This window comes from Pleuronectes platessa, chromosome 2 (genome assembly GCF_947347685.1).
Source record: "Pleuronectes platessa chromosome 2, fPlePla1.1, whole genome shotgun sequence".
In the NCBI taxonomy this organism is placed as follows: Eukaryota; Metazoa; Chordata; class Actinopteri; order Pleuronectiformes; family Pleuronectidae; genus Pleuronectes; species Pleuronectes platessa.
Window position 1 is genome coordinate 5342162 of NC_070627.1, and position 19269 is coordinate 5361430.

Sequence of the window (19269 nt, forward strand, 5' to 3'; positions counted from 1 at the left end):
CTTCTCTGAGTTGTGTCATTGTACAAAGATAAGACAACTCCGACCTCAACCTAGACTCCAAGGCTTGTGGTGGCAAATGGAAATAACACGACATTGGCAAAACATATTGTTTGAATAGAGAGTTGTGTACCACATAAAAGGAAAACAACTCTTAAAAAAATTACATGAATAATGGAATATTTTTACTCGCATAATTTTAAGGGATGTTTGCGAATACGGTAAAAGACCTGATGAAAGTAAGAATATAGTTTCAAGCCACACTAATCTTGAGGCACTGGTATTGTTTACTCCACAACATTCCCACAGCTGTCTGGATCCATCCCATGTTACATGCTGGGTCCATAGGCCGAGCGTGACAGGTGATAACAGCTCTTCGTGCTTTGCTGAACAACGGCTGAATTCTCACCCTCAGTCATGGTCTGGAAGTACAGTTTGCCGCTGTAGCGTCCAAACCCGGCCACGGTGCGGGCCCGGACCTGGAATACGTAGATGCTCCCTGGCTTGAGGCCACGGATGACCACTGTGTTGGTCTGGCTCCTGATAGTGGAAGAGTTATATTCTGACTGGTCCTAAGAGAGGAAAAACAACATGTTAAATGTGCGCACATTAGTAATTACAGTTCCGATTGCAGAGGCGAACATGAAGAAATTATATACTCGGTTATGATCTTGGACAAATGATACGTCAGTGTCAGCAGACGCAGGACTGACTTTAAGTGCCGGGATTTTAAAACGTTAGAAGATGCTGAAATACACTCAACGAAAGCCTCAGAGGTTTTGATGTTGACGGAGGTCTTCTGTCTCCTTATTCCACACATCTCTGTCTATCTGTCTGTCTGTCCCTTAGATATCTGGAGATCCACTAATCTTATACCAATCATGACAATGGACGTGTTCACGGCAATGGATTCTTCACATTCTGCTACTGAGTCGAGCTTCTTCACTGAACTTTCAGTAAACAGGTGAACAGCTCTTTGTGCAGCAGCCGTTGCAAAGCTTCAGGATTCTGCAAACAGCCCATTCCAAACAGGCAGGTTTATAACGAGCATTACTAATTGAATACATTGAATCTGATCAACAGAAATGTATAAGCACATACGATTAGTATTGTCTTGTTAATAAGCACTAGATACATCAGACAGCAAAACTTTATCCTGAAAGGCTTGTATTGATTTATAGTCTTTGTGAGCAGAATAGATATCTAACATAAGCACAAAGGAACATATCTGAATAATTTGTGAGCCGAAAAAGGAAATTGTTTGATCGAGCAGCAGGACGCAGAGAGGCAGACATCCACCAGCTGCAGTGCAGTTAGGAAGGTACATTCAGTGGCAGTTTCAGGTCAGGCAGCTTTGGTGAGCCCTGCCTTCTGATGATCAGAGCTGTGTTCACTGGCACACAACGCTGACAGGTCTGAGAGCACAGACTGAGACTGTTTTAGCCTGCTCCCTTCAAGCTACTGCTCAGCAAACACCTCTGAGCCACAGCAGGGGCTGAGACAATTGTTTTGACAGCTCTCTCCAGCAGTGTCAGTGACGGGAATTATATTTTTAAAAGTGCAATGGCTCAGCATTCAGATGAAGGCTTCAAAAAATGCTGTGCATTTGTGTGTGTGCATTTATGTACATGTTGGGGGTTGTGTGTATGCGTCTATGAATGCTTGTTTGCATTTAAAGTGATCCCTGCGCTTGAGCCAGCGCACTGGGAGTTTTCTTGTGAGAAAGTATGCAGATTCAGAGCAGCTCTCCCCTTGAATACTATTTTTACAGCAGGCACTGCACCATTGTTTCAACCACAAGTCTCTGCGCATCAATCCTCAGCGGCCCTACTGCAGGGCTGTGCGTGGTTTCCTTTCCCAGTGACTGACTGTGATTATAATTGAAAGAGAATGAGCATAAGTTCTGAGCAGTGTTCAGGAGCTCCATCTACATGCCTCCTAGGATGTGCTGTTATGCAAACGAGCATGAGGAGACATTCTGAATTTAAATGTACAACTAAACCAAAGACTCAGTTTCTGCCATTAGCACATGATTTATTTAGCTGGATGTGGGGGGAGGGAGGAAATGGAACTTGTGTTTATATGGATTAGTGTAGGCTTGGAGGAAGAACGTGTCACTGCATCAACGGTACCTTTTCATAATACTGCAGCTCATAGTCCAGGATGACGCCGTTGGGCTGGTCGGGCTGGGACCAGGAGAGGGTGATGCTGTCCACAGTGCGACTAACCTGGTGCATTATTGATACAGTAGACGGAGCTGTGAAGAAACAAAGACAAGGATGAGGCTAAAATCATTCACCAGCGACTTCACACAGTCACGCACGCAGAGTTTTACAGCGTCTTTAATCTCACAGCTAAACACCAGGTTCTACAAACATGTAATGCCATAAAAGTTACCTGATGCACTGCGACTGTACGTGCATCTGAGTTTGGCAAGTCACAACACATGGGAAAACCACAGAGGGAGGCAGCCGCATGGGACTTCCCAGCACGAACTGAGATTTTCACATGATTCATTTGCTCTCGTCATTCAACTAATAACAGCTTCTGCAAATGAATCACTGTCAAATCATCCGACCGACACGTATTACTCTAAGTTTTGTCGACATCATAAACTTAACAAAGAAAAAGTGGGAATCACACGAGCCACAAAAATTATACAACATCCTTTTTTATGAAGGTACATCATTCTGATTTAATTGAGTTTATGCAAAGTGACAGCTCGAGTTATTTATGAATTATTATTTAATTTCAAGTCACCAATGCTAGTGAGTTTTGATGTATAGGCCAACACAAATTAATTCATCACTCTTATTTATATCCTTAAATGACATTATCATGGACTTTTTCTTTTGTCGTGAAAACCTTTAAGGTTAGAGAGAGGCAACGTGTACAGTAACAATTTGAATGCAGAACATGTGCAGTTAACTATTTAAGGCATATTTGCTCATTTGCCTTCAAGGCTGAATTTAAAAAGCAAGATACTTTGCAGTAGCTCATTATCATCGTTTGAAGTTTGCCGCATCCTAAATGACATCATTCACTCTTACCAGAAGTACCACATACTAATAATAATAATTAAACTGAAAACAGTCATTACTTTATTCTGATTGTACACTAAATTAAACATGTGAAAATGTCTCATTATTTTTAAAGTTTTCTTGAAACAGTCAAATCGTTTTTTTGCCTAAATTAGAACTATTCTCGATTAGAATCAAAAAACTTCACTCCACTTTTAAGTAAACAACTTGTAGTTGATTTAACGACTCTTGACATCATGGGTGGCCCACTGGTTTTGCAAATCCCAGTGACCTACAACTTTGCACATTCTTTTTAGCGCAGCCGTGAGGTCAGAGGGGCGTGATCACCTCACGTCCTCCACCAACCATTACGATTAGTTCAGGGTGCCGTGGGTTAGTGTAAAGCTAAGAGAAGCTGAAGATAAAAAGCTCTGTCTGGGAAGCATGGCAAAGCCTGCGGGCCTCCGGGCTGGAGCCTCTCTTAGTGAGTGTGAAAGGGTAGGCTGGGTAGGGGAGTCAGTGAAGGAGGGGTGCTGGCCAAGATTTATGGACACTGAGCCCCACGCTCATCCCCTTCAGGGCCCAAGCTACGCACACATGCAGCCCTCAGCCAGCAGCATAGTGGCTCTCTGGAGTGTGAGCTATAAAGACACATGTCTCTCCACCGGCACGCGTTCTCTATGGAAAACCAACTGACTGGAAAACTGCTACGCCTCTATTATCGAAGATTCCCAAGCTGCTTGTGTGCTGCAGTGGAGGCGCCATGCACATCCAAATGTTTACGGTTAAGTGTAAAACACTTTTTTTTACAGTTGCTGTTCCTTTTTCAAAGTTACAATTGCATAAAGTTCTGAGAGGCAGTTAACAGTCACCTGCAATATGCAAACAGAGAGTGACAGGTACACAGACTAGAAAGAGAAAGAGAAGTTCACAAGTGTAGTAAGAGCAGCGGAAACTTTGAGGTTTGACCGTCTGCGTGAACGGTAAAAACTTTATAGAATCGAATGTGCGAGAGGAAAAGACTGGGAGAGGCAATAGAGCTATAGACAGCTCTACAACTAATCAACGCAGCAAAACACAGACTTAGACGTATGTAATTATGATAAGGGTCAATTTTTTGGGTTCATTATTAAACTGCTGATCCAAAAAATAATCAGATCCGACTAAAAACTGTGATCAGACTTTTGTGAGAGTTTTGTGAACCGTTGCACCCCCTCAGTCTACCTGCACTCTAGGCAAAGAAACTTGGATGATAAAATAGTGTCTGTAAGGGACCATTGTGACTCAGAGCCAACGATAAAAAGTCCTGTTTATAACCCGACTCATTCTCATCAGCTAATCAGCTAAGCCTTGTGTGAACCTCCGACCCAAACAGAAGCGTCCATCGGAGGCAACAAATTACGATGTCTCATATAAGCCGTGATGGTCAAGGGCCTGAGTATGTCCTCATGTGCCGCTGCCAGCAGATAATAAATGGACGCTCTGTATTTCATCTCAGCGAAGCACTTACACCGCGATGGCCTGTGACTCTGCAGCTCACATACATCACGCCTCTTTTTCCCGGAGCCGGAGGTACAACCATGTATACAGTAAGCAGTCAGGCCACCCGTCTGAGGAATCTCCCCAATCGCACTGTGCTCACTAGTTTGTTTGCAGTCACAGGACGACAGCCTAATAAGGCAAACAGTTACTCTAAGGGGAACTCACGAGTATCCCATTACGGATGTACATATATTCAAGTCTGCCACATGGCCTGTTCCTGCATAGCATTTCCATTAAACACACAGCGCAGCCTTGCCTAGTAACCTGATACAGACCCCGGAGAAACAAAGGCAGTTCATGGATTCATGTACAGACGATGGACTCATGCCAGCATGCAAAAGCTGTTGGAGGACAAACACTGTGGTTTTCTCCTGCTAAAAGGACAAGTTCCAGACAGTCGGGTGGCAGTCGCCATGTCTGAGCCGGAGCTGGAGTGTGAAAGAAAAGACAAAGTGAAATGACGTTAAAAAGGAAGACATGACTGTAAGTTCTCTGGAATGAAAGTGTTGAAACCTTTGGCCAGAGGAGAAAAATAACAATTGAGCTGTGTTCTGCGTATTTCAAGTCAATTCAGTCCAGCGAGTTTGACGTTCACCCAATTGACTGTGGAATGCGGTGGTATACACACACCAAGGGAACGTTTCAGTGCAGTCAGGCCTACAGCACTGAACCACACATGAAAACCATTTTCGTCCATCTAATTTATGAACCCCAAATCTACAAGTCTCCTTTGTGCTCCGAATCTTTAAGCGTACCTACATTTTCTTTTGCTCCCTCAACTTAATCTGTAATTTAAAGGGCTGAGTAAACACTTGGTTTTCACTGAGTCAACATCGTTCACCGAGTTATGCCACTAACTGCATGTTGTGCTTGTTTCCAGCCCTTTTGCTTGTCATTATTTTTAAATCATGTGGATTGCACCTCATTTAAGATGATTAGAAATTAAAAACCAAGATGTAAGGAAGTTTCCTAGTTGTTTATACAATGCGAGGCCAACTCTTGCAATGTATGTCAAGACAGTTTTCACTTTCTCTGGATGTTTTATTTAAAGGTTTTTCCCGATGAACGCTCTTATTCATGTTCTTTAAAACTAATGAAGCGGTTGTAATGACAAAGACAGGGATTGTGCGTTTGGGTAATTAGATTATATGGCTGAATTGGAAAGACAAATGGCCTTGATGAATATGTTTCTAACAGCGGTATTTATTGAGTTTCCCATATACCACAGAGGAGAGTGAGAGCAGACAGAAGTCTCAACCAGGAGGAGAGCTAATGATATTCACAGCAGATAAAGTCTTTCTACTAATTCCACAAACGTCTGAGTGTATGTGAAACGCAGATCTCAAGGACTGTTCAACTAATCGGCCTCACACATGGTCTGTGTGTTCTTGAGGGCCAAGGGAAGTGTAGCATTACATTTGGTGCGATTTTGATATTAAATATTAATAACATTTTAATGAGAAGTCAGTGGGGGAGGAACAGCGGTTCACAACTTGGCGATACTGGTCAAAATTCAGATCATTTTGATAATTAGATTATTTCTATTTCACAAAGACATTGACAGGTGCTGTGGATACTGATCTCTGTCATGGCAGCAACATTCAGTTATTTAGAAAAGTTGTGAACTTGGATCTGAAGATTGTGTCAGTTGTTTAACCTCTGAAATAGTGACACAAATTACACAAATTAATAAATCAGTCAAAGTTATATAATATCCACAAATAAAATAATAATAAAAGCCAGAAAATAATTTGTTTAAAGTTTAATTTGATGAAAAACGTTGAATAGAAAATCTTAATTTTAGATAAACCAGGTAGGATGAACAAGAACTTCGCTCTGCCCCAAATGTCCATCACATAAACAATGAAAAAGTGAAAGTATATTATCGGTTAGTGTGAGAAGAAATAATTGTGCATAGGTCCGGGGCCAAGCCCACACACAGACATGTTTAGAACAGGCACTGCAAAAGCACCTTTAATCACCAGAGCATCTCTCATGCCCAAACCAAAGCTTGAATTGCTTCTGTGACAATAATCATTAACGGTGAAGTCTTCAATTTCTCTGATGCAATTTGCCACGTTGGAATTTAATCTTTTTCCTTGCATCACTTCCAACAGTTCTGAACAGATTGGGGTTTTGAATGTTTTGATCTCAAATATATACCCGGGCCTGCACATCGCTCACGGATAACCAGAGTGGCAATCAAATTAAACAGTGAATACGCTGGGCCCTTGGGGAGGAGTCCGCTTATAACTTTCAAGGTTGTATATCACATTGCTTAATTGTGTGAGGATGGGAGTCCCCAGCTGTTGTCAAAGAATTAGGTTTCAGATCTCATATTATTCCTAAGCCTGGGATCGTATATGAAAGACAGTGCTTAGGAGTTTACTCTAGCGTGAAGCTCTGGCCTTGGCCCAATAACGCAGAATACAAAGACTCAATATCTCTAATAGATGTTTTACGGCCATGTTTGAACACCTACTGACTTCCCTAATCAATTAAAGATGGACTTAACAAGGATATTTCCACTCATTTAAATCCAAGATGATTTAATGGGCCTCGCTTTTGCTAACACACTCACACACATAGAAGTGAGGCTTTAATTCATCCCATCACTTTATATAGGTGTTGTCTTTTATTATACTGCACTCAGGGGCTGCTCTACTCTCTCTTGAACCATTTACCTGTTATGAATGCTTGATTCCTGACGTCGCTCTCCATTACTGAGCTCAGGACATGATGGGTGTGTTTTTATTAAGCAAGGCTCGTGAATTGTGAATGGGTGGAAGCAGAGTGGGCTCCGAATCTTTATGTGCAAAAACACCCTCGTTGGACGGAAGTCTCCGGGTCCCTGAGGAAGCCCTAAGTAAACGGTTTTCACACATGAGATGAAAGGGAAATCTACATTTTCCGAAACTGAGGCTAAAAGAAACGTTTGTAACCCTCAGGTGAGGGGTGTTGCCTGCTAAGAGCATGCAGGAGGAGGCAGGACATGACGTACCGCTGCAGCACATGATTATATTTACAACGGCATTAATAACTCTTAAATGTCGCCATCTTTCCAAGTTCACATCTCTGAATTTACTTCTACATGTATGGCTCCCTTTTCTCCATCCTGAGAGGTTTGTATTTTGCATCCGCTGGGTGTTAAAAACGTCATCAGCCCGCCCACTTGCTCACTGTGAAATATTCCTGCTGTTTTCTCACATGGTCTCCCCAGTGTACTTTTTGTGTGTCCGTAATTCATCTTAAATGTTATATAGAGCTTATTTTTGAAGAAGCAGAACCGGCATTGATTAAAAACCCAGAAAACCCTGTAACTTCTTACATCGCACTTCTTTTATTGAAAGCAGGAAATAATACCACCACCTGGTTTGCAACTTTTTGGTTTAGTTCTACTTTGGTCAGTGCAGCTTAGAAAAAAAGGAAAAAAGTCTCTCCGACATTTGCTGGCACATGAATCATGCTTCGGAGAAAGTATACGTTTAGTGCCTTTTTATCTGCATCTTTCTAACATCCCGATGTGTCTACAACCATGTGGCTCTGATCTGATTAGAAGTTCTGGTGCACAGAGCAGAGCTATGATTTGGGGGAGGATGGGGGAGGTAGCAGGAACAGGTCAGGGCTCGTAAATCCCTTTTCCTTTTCATTGTAAAAATCAGTTTCTCCGCAGCACAATCTCTCCCAAAGGGCCCGAAACAGCTGGTCCTCCACTAGGCAGCCTCCCAAACAGGCTGCCACCGCTCCACTCTCTCAGTCTGCCGTCCATTTATGAGCGCCGCATCCAGCCGTCTTAAAGGAAGAGGCCCATATTTGCACGTACTTTCAGCCCACTGGCAGTCTGCCCTGTTTCCCCAGCTGCAAAGGATTGTGGGTTTTACATCAATAAAGACTTTCCAGTGTAGTAAAGCAACGAAAGTGAGATTTCAGTTCATCAAGCTTTAAACCATCTGCACTGGAAAAGATTGGCGGACTATAATACACCCATATACACACCATAAGCTAATTCTAAAATAGGCACTTCGGGGGCTTGAGGAGTTTTCACTTGCTTGCAGAGGTTCGGCATTAAATCTAAGACAGTCCAGCAAATCTGCCGACAGGGAAGATACAAGCCAGATAAGTGTGTGTAGAGACAGTGCTGCAGAGGAAATGAGAGACCTGTCTTTTGTAACCGCTGAGCAAACTGTCATACCATCGGAAAACAGTATGGTACTTCACAGATTCTCGGCTGGCGGGTGGTACTGACAACCCTCATTATCTGAACACTGGAGCCACATGAAGCTTTGGATGATATTTGAACAGTTCTACTTCTTCTACTTTAGTTGTTAGAAATGTTAAGGATATTTGGACTTTGGTTTTCAGTGGTGTTTAATGATGTTGCTTTGAATATCCTGAAATTAGCCGGTTGGTCCTGAAGCAGCCAAAGATCATCTGAACTACCTTTCTCTGTCTTGATAAAAGTTAATAATGAAAAACAACCGGGAGAACAATGAGAATATGTGTAGAAGTTTATCATCATATCCGAAATCTCCTATTTTTTGTATTGGGTTTTTAAAATATAGTTTAAATTAGAATGTCGATAAAATAAACGAAAAAACCCAGTCATAAACAGTATAGAGAAATTACAATCGTACTTGAGAGGGTTCTTTAAATACACACAACATAAATAATTTAAACAAATCTCAAACTTAAAAGTCAATTGTAAAAGAATCCCTAACTTGCTTCTGCTACTGCTTCTTACCCCCCCCCCCCCCCAAAGGCTAAAAATGGACTCAAGCAACATTTCTGCTGCCTCAAAATACATTTAATAGAGAATGTAACATTAAAGTTCAATTTAAAAACCCTGCAAAGACACGCAGCTCTTCCGCGGCCATTTAGTCTCTCAAGACCGATTTTGGATAAACAGACCATGTTTGAGCTGTTGGCCACAAGGATGTGGAATGAGGGTTTTTAACTCACAGTTTTGGGGGGGGGGGAACTGGACTCTGTTTAATCAGCAAGCTGCTTTACAGCATTTAAACAACTTCCAAACTGGCATCGGTGAGGAGGAAATTTCCACAAACCACAGAATGCATGTCAATATCCTACAATGCTGGAGAGGCGAGTGTGGGCGGCAGTCTTCTTTTTCCCTGATTTGGTCGAATACACACAAATATTTTGTTTTCTTGAGTTAAAAGGTTCGTTGGTAGTGCAACAACAGTAGAATGCTGACATGAGCTTTATTTTTTTACCAACATGACCGTGTGTGTTAATGTGCCAGGAGCCATTGGCTACAAAATCAACAGGAAAAATAGAAATCTATAAGGCACCTTTACATTAAACATTATATATACGGTGTACGTTGTAGCTCTGGCACAATCATCCCATTATTTAACTATTATTTTTAAGCTTTCATGTTGATTCACATCCAACTTACATTCCTAATTCCTCTTACCTAACAGCTGCATCGGACATGTTTACAAGCAATATGATGTACAAATTGCACGCATCACATCCACTCCAGTTCTATTCTGACACATGGCAATGACGTTTGGCTTAACATTGGAACCACGCTCATCTAAATAGGTACGAGGTTTGCCGCAATGAGTGGCACACAAAAGCAAGGATTATAAAAGATCATCTCTGCTTATAAAGTTCCTGACCCCAATTTACACGTAAAACCTTCGAGGGGATGAAGCTGGATGAAGATCGCATGATTGCAGAGATCTATGCGAGTGAATCGAGGCTACGTAAAAAAAAAAAAAAAAAGAGGCATTAGAGACATCCGAGTAGGAGCAGGAGGAAGGCAGCATGGTGGGTGCAAACCAGAAACTCCAGACAGTGGCAAGACGGTCGCTCAGACAATGACAACTCTGTTTTTCAGCTGCCTTAAAAGGAAGAATAAATATTTAAAGTCACCACAGGAATTTGAAGTACGGAGGGTGTTTGGTATCACGTTTGGCAAAGAAGACGGGAGAAAAAAGAGAGGCTGAAATATACATAAAGGGGTCGGGCCATTGTTTTATCACAGATCCACTTTCTTAATTAGCCAAGTTAACTCCATAAAGTTTATAGAAAAAATAATAAATTCAGTTCTTCTCGGCTCATGACCCCTTTTTGCGTCATCACCTTTTATTTATGATCTTTTATTACGTTATCCCCATCGTCGTGATCTTGCATGTAAAGAGTAAATAAATGACTTCATTAAAGCACAGTAAATTATTCAGGCTCTCAGGGATAAGCAGCTAATGCACTCAAAAATAATTAATTGTCTGTTCACATGATGTTCTCTTTTACAGCCCACTGGGCCAAAAGATTATGGCCTTTTAACCTACATTCATATTCAGGTGACGTGTGTACACTCTATTCCCCCCCCCCCCCCCCCCCCCACCCCCACACCCCTCCTCTGCACAGACTTAAAGCTGCACCACTGAGATCCACAAAATGTCCGCAGACAAAAAGAAAAATCCAATGTTACTGAATTATTTACAAACAAAAATCAATTAGTAAACTAATTTTGACATTCCATATGCTTACACTCCTCAGGGGGGTTCATACATATTTTTTATATTGCATGCAAAGGTTATGTAAAGTCATCCGATGAAGCTCACTGTCACGGCTGAAAGCTCCTTACAGCTCCCTTTATCGCTAAGCGTTCCATATCTCACCACATCTCACTCGGTCTCTGCATGTATGGCTCGTCTTGGTCGGGCTCTGTAAGCAGGCTGTGCCGTTACCAACAGGAGCACGAGGCCGCGGTGCATGTGTGTGGTTGGCTGGCTGTGGACCAGAGCAGCCCTCTCTCAAGGCTCTGTCAGTGCCGGGCTCCAGGTGCACGCTGAGGCCTCCTGTCTGTCTGCCCGGCTGACCTACACTGGCAACCACCATATGTGCCCTTCTTAACACCTTCTGTCACTGTCATGTACACTGGTGGTCCCTGTCTGACTCTCTGTCTGTCAGCCTCTCTCAGCCCAAGTCTCTTATCGCTCTAATGTAATAAGAGTTGTGCCGATAGTGTAGCGGGCGGAATTTTTCCCTCGTTGTGACTTTATTGGAAAAGAAATAGGAGTTCACATTGACACTGACACAATCTATTTTAGCTTTAGTCATTTTTAACATTTTGATAACTTGGTAAACGATATTTAACTTTGGCTGCCGGGCGTCACTATATCAAAACAATAACAGAAGACCTTGTTTGATGAGGTCGACGGGATCATGGGAGTTGTTTCCTTCACGACCATTTCTCTTCCTATATTCTTCTCTGTTCCCTTGTTTCCTCTGTGTGTTTCTACAAAGAGCTTCAGCGACAGAACAAGCAGCAAACAGAAATGAATAACTGTGATCCATCGTGAGTGACAACACAGAAGAAGGAGAAAACAGCCGACTGGCTAACAGCTTGTTTTTCCTTTGCCCTGGAAGGTATAGCAGTAGACACATGTAAAGTGGATAAGATGCAATCAAAAGGCGACCAAAACGAAATGTCCCATTACCTTGAATAAAACTGGGGATTTGAAGATTATTGTAAACATTTTGGATGATGCTAGTAAACAAATCCAAATTTGTTTAATGTCTGATTTAGACATTTGAATGAATTATATATTGTAAAATCTTGCTATTATATCTTTACAAGTAAGATTCAAGAAGTGGGCTTTCCTGTTCTATTATTTACCTCAACTGAACCTAAATTTAATATCTACAGTTCTGTTAAACTGTTAAAAAGAAGACTGCAGTTTGAATTAGGAACACAATGCCATCCACTGTGTAGGAACCGTCTCTAAACCAGTTCTGTTGCATAGATTAAAATTAGTCTCGATGAGACAGGCTGATAATAAACCACGAAAGCCATGTCTTCGCCATGAATGAGTCACTCAATATGTTCTCCTTTTTTTTTTGTTTAACTGGTGTCACTGTCTTAAAGTCAACAGTGTGGTAGTAGGCACGTTTGGCTGGCTGGTTAGTGGACACATTCTGGCAGTCCTACCTGGCCCTGCACCAGTGCTTTTCACACCACGGCCCAGTGGAGCAGCAGAGTCCCTGGTAGCCTGGTTACAGTAGACCCTGGGGCAATTGGGACAATAATTAAGTCATAAATCTTCCCTCGACCATATGAAAAGACTGCACCTGATTACCTACCTACCCCCCCCCAAGTTATGTGGTTCCCTGCCACAATCAGCTAGTTCACCTGATAAGAAACCAATCGAGGGCCTCTGCTTCTCCATGGCATTAGCCGCAGATGCCGCGGCTCACCTTGAGTTAATGAAATGCCTAAACAAATATGTCCTCTGGAATCTACCAACCACTATAGAGTCCAAGATGGCTTACACACACACACACACACACACACACACACACACACACACACACACACACACACACACACACACACACACACACACACACACACACACACACACACACACACACACACACACACACACACACACACACACACACACACACACACACACACACACACACACACACACACACACACACACACACACACACACACACACACACACACACACACGCGGTATATGGAGATGAGTTTTTTTTTGTTGTGCATTGCTGGATTCTCTCAGAATACTGATGGCTTGCATTTAGGGTGGAGATAATCTCTCTTCTATTCACTAAAGTTGATGATGCAGCTGCTCCACAGTAAACTATAGAATAACTGACAGTCACATTACAAGTTAGCTTATTGGTGTGTGGCCTCATAATTTCAACCAACAGCCTCATCTGTATACAATAACTGTGCATTAGTTGTATAATAAAAAAGATTCGGCTGGCTTCATGCCACACGAGTGACAAATGGTGATGACTATAATTTCCACCAAAGCCCTTGTTTAATCAGAACCATGCCATTATAATATGAATGGCTGCCTCAGCAGGGGCTTGAGGGGTCTCACCTGACATCAGACACATGCTGACTTGTGCAATGTGTGGGTACATATGTACACTACTACACTATGTGTGTGTTTGCAGTCTGTCGATCCAGACATGTGTGTCAGGCTGCGTGAAGACAAAATGGCAGAATGTAGTGCTGAGAATCTATTAAGAGAAAAAGCCGTGAAAAGCCCTTGATTAAAACATTGTGGTGGGAATGTGGTTTGAGCAGCAGATGCTGAGCCGGTCCCGGACACACAGGCAGCACTCACACATGGCTACCTCGGCTGACAGTAACACAGAGGAGGCCTCATTTCATGAATGAGAAGTCGGTCCCACTCCCTCTCTCAAACCAATTTCATAAAAGGTACAGAAACAAATACATAAAGAATACGTTTATGTCTTAAGTCCATATGTTTAAAATATTGGCCTAAAAAAAATTACGTAAATAATACTAATAATGTTTTTCTATACTTTTCTACTGTTCTCGTCACTTCTCAATGTCAAAACCAAAAGTTTAGTCAGTCTCTAAACACTTTCTCCCCTTCGCTGTCGGTGGCTCTCAGGCCCCCAGGCCCCTTCATTCATACTGAAGGAGTAAATCTTCTCAAGCAGGTCACAAACACAGAGTAATTTCCCCAGGAGCTTTCTAAAACAGTCGGGCACTGTAATTTTGGTGAATGTCAGCCAAACACAATTTGCCTGCGACTATTTTCAGTGGGGAAAAAATAATCCACATTTTACACCCCATAATGAGACTTTACAGCAGCGGAATGATGTATGTGGAGGTGACTTTAAATAAACTACGGCACCTATGGTCGTGGCAATGAGTCAACATGTCAGAGTGAGGTGATGTATGTGTTTTTAATCGGTTGGGACAAAGATGGAGCGCTGTGGCACAGAGGAATGAGCTAATGAACGTCAGGCCTCTGGTTAATCCACTGGTGGTTTGGGTCATTAAGTCATGCAGAGCATTACCATCCATCACCATCTTTACTTCAGCTGCTACATCGTTAAATGCTTTCAAATCTTAAGGATTACTACAAATGCCACTTTGCTTGTATCTGTTTTTTTTTTAAGAAGGTGACAATATAAGTACTGCAATACATAGTATATATGACCCCCCTCCCCCCTTGGTGTTACTGTATGTGAGACCTTTCACCACTTTCTCACCTGTCAGACCCCGTTAGAATCACCGGATCACCAGACACAAAATGGTTTTCACCATCAGTCCCCGACAGAAGGCGTCCAGCTTGCAACTCTCTGTCTTCCTCCCTCTGCTCATTTAATGTCGCACAGAGAGCAACACTTTATAGGCAAAGCAAAGCCGGAGTAGATTGCTTACTTGTGAGTCATTATTATAAAAAAAAGGCTTGGAAGCGCATTTCAAGGCCTTTGAATATCCTACACAATACAAGTTTTGGGGGAATTAGTCATATGCTCATAAAATGAGCTTAAATGCCTTTCAGCACGCCATCTCCTTTTGTGTGGCATTACAGTGTGTAATCAAGCGCCGCACTTTCCAGGGCAATCACGTCCTTTATCACAGAGGAACTGTCGCCAACCACCTACAGGGTGGGAGGATAAGCCCTGTGGGTAATAGACTGTGGTGGGTGCTTGATTGGATATGGAGAGTGAGAGGTTTTGCTCCAATCTCGCACCGTTCTCCGCCTCTGCCCCCACCCTCCATACCAACAAGTCACAGCCGAGGACGGCACATCCACACAAGAAATGAAACACTTTCACGCCACTCACTTCCAATTTACTTATTTATCTGTTGCTGTCATGGAAGGCCTCTGAGCCGGTGCGAGCTCACCAGAGTGCTGATTGAGACACATATCTGTACGCAAAAATTTCAAACGCAGGTTTTTTGTTCTTCTCCATCTCACGCTCTCATTCTCGGTGTTAGAGGGAGGCACAGAGCTGCCTGAGGTAATTAGGGGTGACATGATGTTTATGTAACCTCCAAGCCTCACAAACCAGATGCAATTATGGGCTCCTGGTCCCTGTGACCCCGGCCCTGTTGCGTGGCACCGCAAAACTGCAATCCCGTGTCCCAAGAGTGAGCCTGGCTTTCCAGGGTGACGGGTGGGGGTGGGAATGGGGGGAGAGGGCCAAACAAGAGTTGAGTTCTTTTCACAGCTCCCTCTGACAGGAGCTCTCGCCGCCTAATCCAATGTGACGGGCACTTCAGTCGAGAGGGCGCAGAGTCCCCCAATTTCCGCCAGGACCCCTCGGCAGGGGAAGCAGAGAAGCCAAAGGGTTGGGGTGGCGTACTTATTGTGGCCCAGTGAGAAAGAGTGGGGCAGGGGCCTCATTACAACGCTTAACTGCACTCACAGGCCCTCATTAACCCACCACACCAGTGACTCAAATCAAAACAGACAATAAAAGGGGGTCGCCGTTTGAATAAAGGCCTCCATTTTAGCGTGACTTGGAGTTCCAGCATTGTAACCTCGGTCTTTATGGAGCTTTTACACAAACAGATTTCTGTAAACACAGACAACTGTTACAGTGGCTGAATTTAAGTGAAGGAAACTCCTCTTAAATGTGTTCATCCAACTTTTACACACTTCCTGCTTCGATGGCGACATCTGGACATCTGGGAATTCCAGGGGAAAGTAATGAGAGAGTGAGAGGGTAGCTGAGAAAACACAATGTCCACTGTAATAAAAGCACAGTTCTTTAGGTAGCTCTGTCACGGAAGACTGCCCTCAGGTGGAGTAGTCTACTTGGAGAGTTTTCAGGCTGAAAGTCATTGCGGGGGGGGGGGGGGGGGAGACTTGACAGGCACATACATATGTTGTGAATGGGATGCAAAGCCCAGTGCAGAGATAAAGCCGGGCCTGTATCCCCCCCTCCCCACACACTCATCAGTGCTCGGGGAGCAAAGCTTGGCAAGCCAAATGATGCCTTTCATAAAGACAATTAAAGAGCGAATCAATGCTGCAGCCTACATGAAATAATTAGAGATGCGGCCGACTTCAACTGCAATCAAGTGGTGAAAAGAACGCAAAGCTCCAGTGACTTCAGAGGAGAGAGGCTGAAGGAGATTTTAACAGGTGAGTCCTGAAGGTTAAAAAGGCACCTTTTATCATAGCGCCTCCAAACACACAAGAACAGACACCTAAAATCTTTAAAAAGCCACATTTGAATCCACAAAGTATCTCACATAAACTCTACACTTTGCCTAATACCTTGCTGTTTTCTAGCTCTTCAAACCTAACACCTCAACCAGGTGGGTGGAGGAGAATAGAGCCGTAACCACTGAACAGTGGATGAAGTGGAGAGACGGCAACTCCACAGTGATGAGGTCGCACTGTAAAGACCAGCGGGCCATCACATTCTGTCTGTCGCATTGTCGACGGCACTCTCCGTCCCATTTTAGAGCCCTTAATCTGCATACATCCCCCCACAGGAGAGCGAGAGAGACGCCGAGTTAGTGCAGGTCTGTGCACCGTGCATTATGTGCTTGTAGAGGAATGAGTGTGATGAAGAGGTACTGTACACGACAGAAATAGAAGGAGGAGAGGAAAGAGGAGAGGAGAGAGAGAGGGGAGAAGAGAAGTGGAGAGGAGAGAAGAGAAGAGAAAAGCACATGGGCAATATAAAGTGGAGGGAAAGACAGATGGGCCCACTTACCAGCCTGGTTAGTGGTAATGTTGACAGAGGCATACTGGGGGGAGAGGGGGCTCTGATCTGACACCCCGTTGACAGCCTGCACCTCAAACGTGTACTGCGTGTGGGCCAGCAGGTCACTGATGTAGACCCGGGTCTCCGTCAGGCCCAGCTGACGGGGCAGAAACTGAACATTGTCCCCGCAGCGGGTGCAGCCTCCCCGGCCTCCGCCGCAGCTCTTGCAGATGATGTTGAAGACCACGTCCTCGCGGCCCCCGGAGTCCCTGGGAGGCATCCACTCCAGCATCACTGAGGTTTCATTGACAATGGAGATAACGGTCTGAGGAGATGAAGGGACAGCTGGAAAACACAAGAGAGATTTGCTAGTTAAAAAGGAGCTAAATTAGATCTGAAAGATTAAAACCTAAACCTAAATGAAAAAGAAGGAAAGACAAGTTAAGGCGGACTGGGTGTGGTCTTAGGTCCTACATGTGTCTTGAAACCGCAAATTAGGAGCAAATAAAATCAGGTCATCCCTCTCAGTGCATTTGTTTGGAGCCAATTGTGATTTCCAACTAGAACGGCCCTCAAAAGAGAGTACACCTCCACCAAGGCCCAACAGTCCTTTGATGAAAACACACTTAAATCCACCAGATTCACAAAAACCTGGAAAACTCAGATATCATTCCTCTACAAATGCCTGATTCTTTTCATCAAGATTTAATTATTCTCTGAAATCAAGATTTTTTTTTTGAAAATGCCAAATATCATTCAAAGATATGATCTATTCGGTGATGCAAATTTGAATTTTAGATTATAGTAATTGTATTCCACAGCCTTTATTGTAATCTATTCAGCACACTCACATGAGTCACAGTTTAAATGATGCAATACCTCTGCATGAACCACAGTCCGTCGCATTGTTCTAATTTTTATGATGGAAGCTGAGTTGCGTCCTTGATAACTGAAATAACCTCTACACAGGGGGAGAGAAAATCCACAAGTTCACTCTCTTCTTTGAGGACTGAGCTGAGTGCGATGTGAGCTGGCAGCGCCTCCTCCCTCGGGACGTCCATTTACACTCACTCTCTCTCTCTCTCGGTTTCCATGCTGGTGTCCACTTTGTCAAGTGTTTTCTTAACATCTATTCTTGACAATTTTCTCATGCGGCTTCGTATAGAGTTTCTGCAGCAGAGAGAAACCCACTGTTTCTCCTACCGAGGCTTTCTGAGCAGCTCGGCCTTGAGGGGTGGAAACTTTCCACATGGTGCTGCATGGTGAGTGACAGGCCAAACAAACAAACAATGAGAGTTGTTTATCTTCATGTGCACCTAATTATGGAAGACGTATCCCTCCAGGACTAATGAGATAAACAGTTCCACTCCGCCCACAACATCCTAAATTCCAATTGATAACTTCGTATTTAACCTCCTCTTAATTGGAAGCAATTAACGCACATCCAGCTCTGGAAGGAAGCCCATTGGAGCGCCCTTCTTGGTGTCTCATACATTGGAAACATAACTCCTCCTTGGCATCTCCTTCATTGGGAGGAGGGCTGATGCACCCCCCACCATTAGCTGTCGGGAAGCTCTGATGGGCCCATTCCCTTGCTTTAATCAGGCCGGGCCCTGCTACGCTTAATACGGGTGACGTGACGCCGCCGCTTTCTCATTCACAACAGCTGCTCGACTCCCAGAGCCGGGCTTATGCAAATCTCCTTTGTTGGAAACCATCAAATCTTTTCCCTCCTCTCTCCCTTTCAACACGTAGCGAGAGAGAGCAGGGAGCGAGGAAAAAACACGAAGCGAAACGTTGAAAGGCGCTCCTTTTCTCACTCACCCCCCGTTTTGTTTTAGTAAGACCACACTCTATGCAGCGACCTTCTCTCGCTTCACACACACAAACACACACAACGCCTCTCCCCCGCTCTCAAATTCCCTCTCCTTCATTTCCATCTATCTGTCTTTCTATCACACTTTACCCCTCCCGCGCTCACTTCTGCTTTAGCCTATCCTTCTGTCTCTCGCTCTCTCCCTCTCTCTCTCTCTCAACCTTGGTGTCAGCGTCAAATTCAAATTCTAATTCAAACAGCTTCATTGGCATGACAAGAGCGAGTCTCGCCCGGGCCCATTCTCCGTCCCCGCCGCATCACAAAGCGCCGCGCCCCGGCCCAGTAACCTCTGCACTGGCCTGGAGTACGGGCTGTGTGATGTTGAGGAGGGGCGGC

The 19269-nt window shown here is 43.8% G+C and overlaps 1 protein-coding gene across 5 annotated transcripts in view; it reads right to left on the reverse strand.

Moving 5' to 3' along the window:
• Positions 1 to 19269, reverse strand: part of ephb2b (eph receptor B2b) — a 118538-nt gene that overhangs the window by 16504 nt on the left and 82765 nt on the right. For all 5 annotated transcript variants that reach the window (XM_053444845.1, XM_053444827.1, XM_053444836.1 and 2 more), the window contains exons 5-7: positions 17067 to 17402; positions 2130 to 2254; positions 407 to 569 (exon numbers count right to left, since the gene is read on the reverse strand). In XM_053444845.1, the coding sequence (XP_053300820.1) occupies positions 407 to 569; positions 2130 to 2254; positions 17067 to 17402 (624 nt within the window). The remainder of the gene's footprint in view (positions 1 to 406; positions 570 to 2129; positions 2255 to 17066; positions 17403 to 19269) is intronic.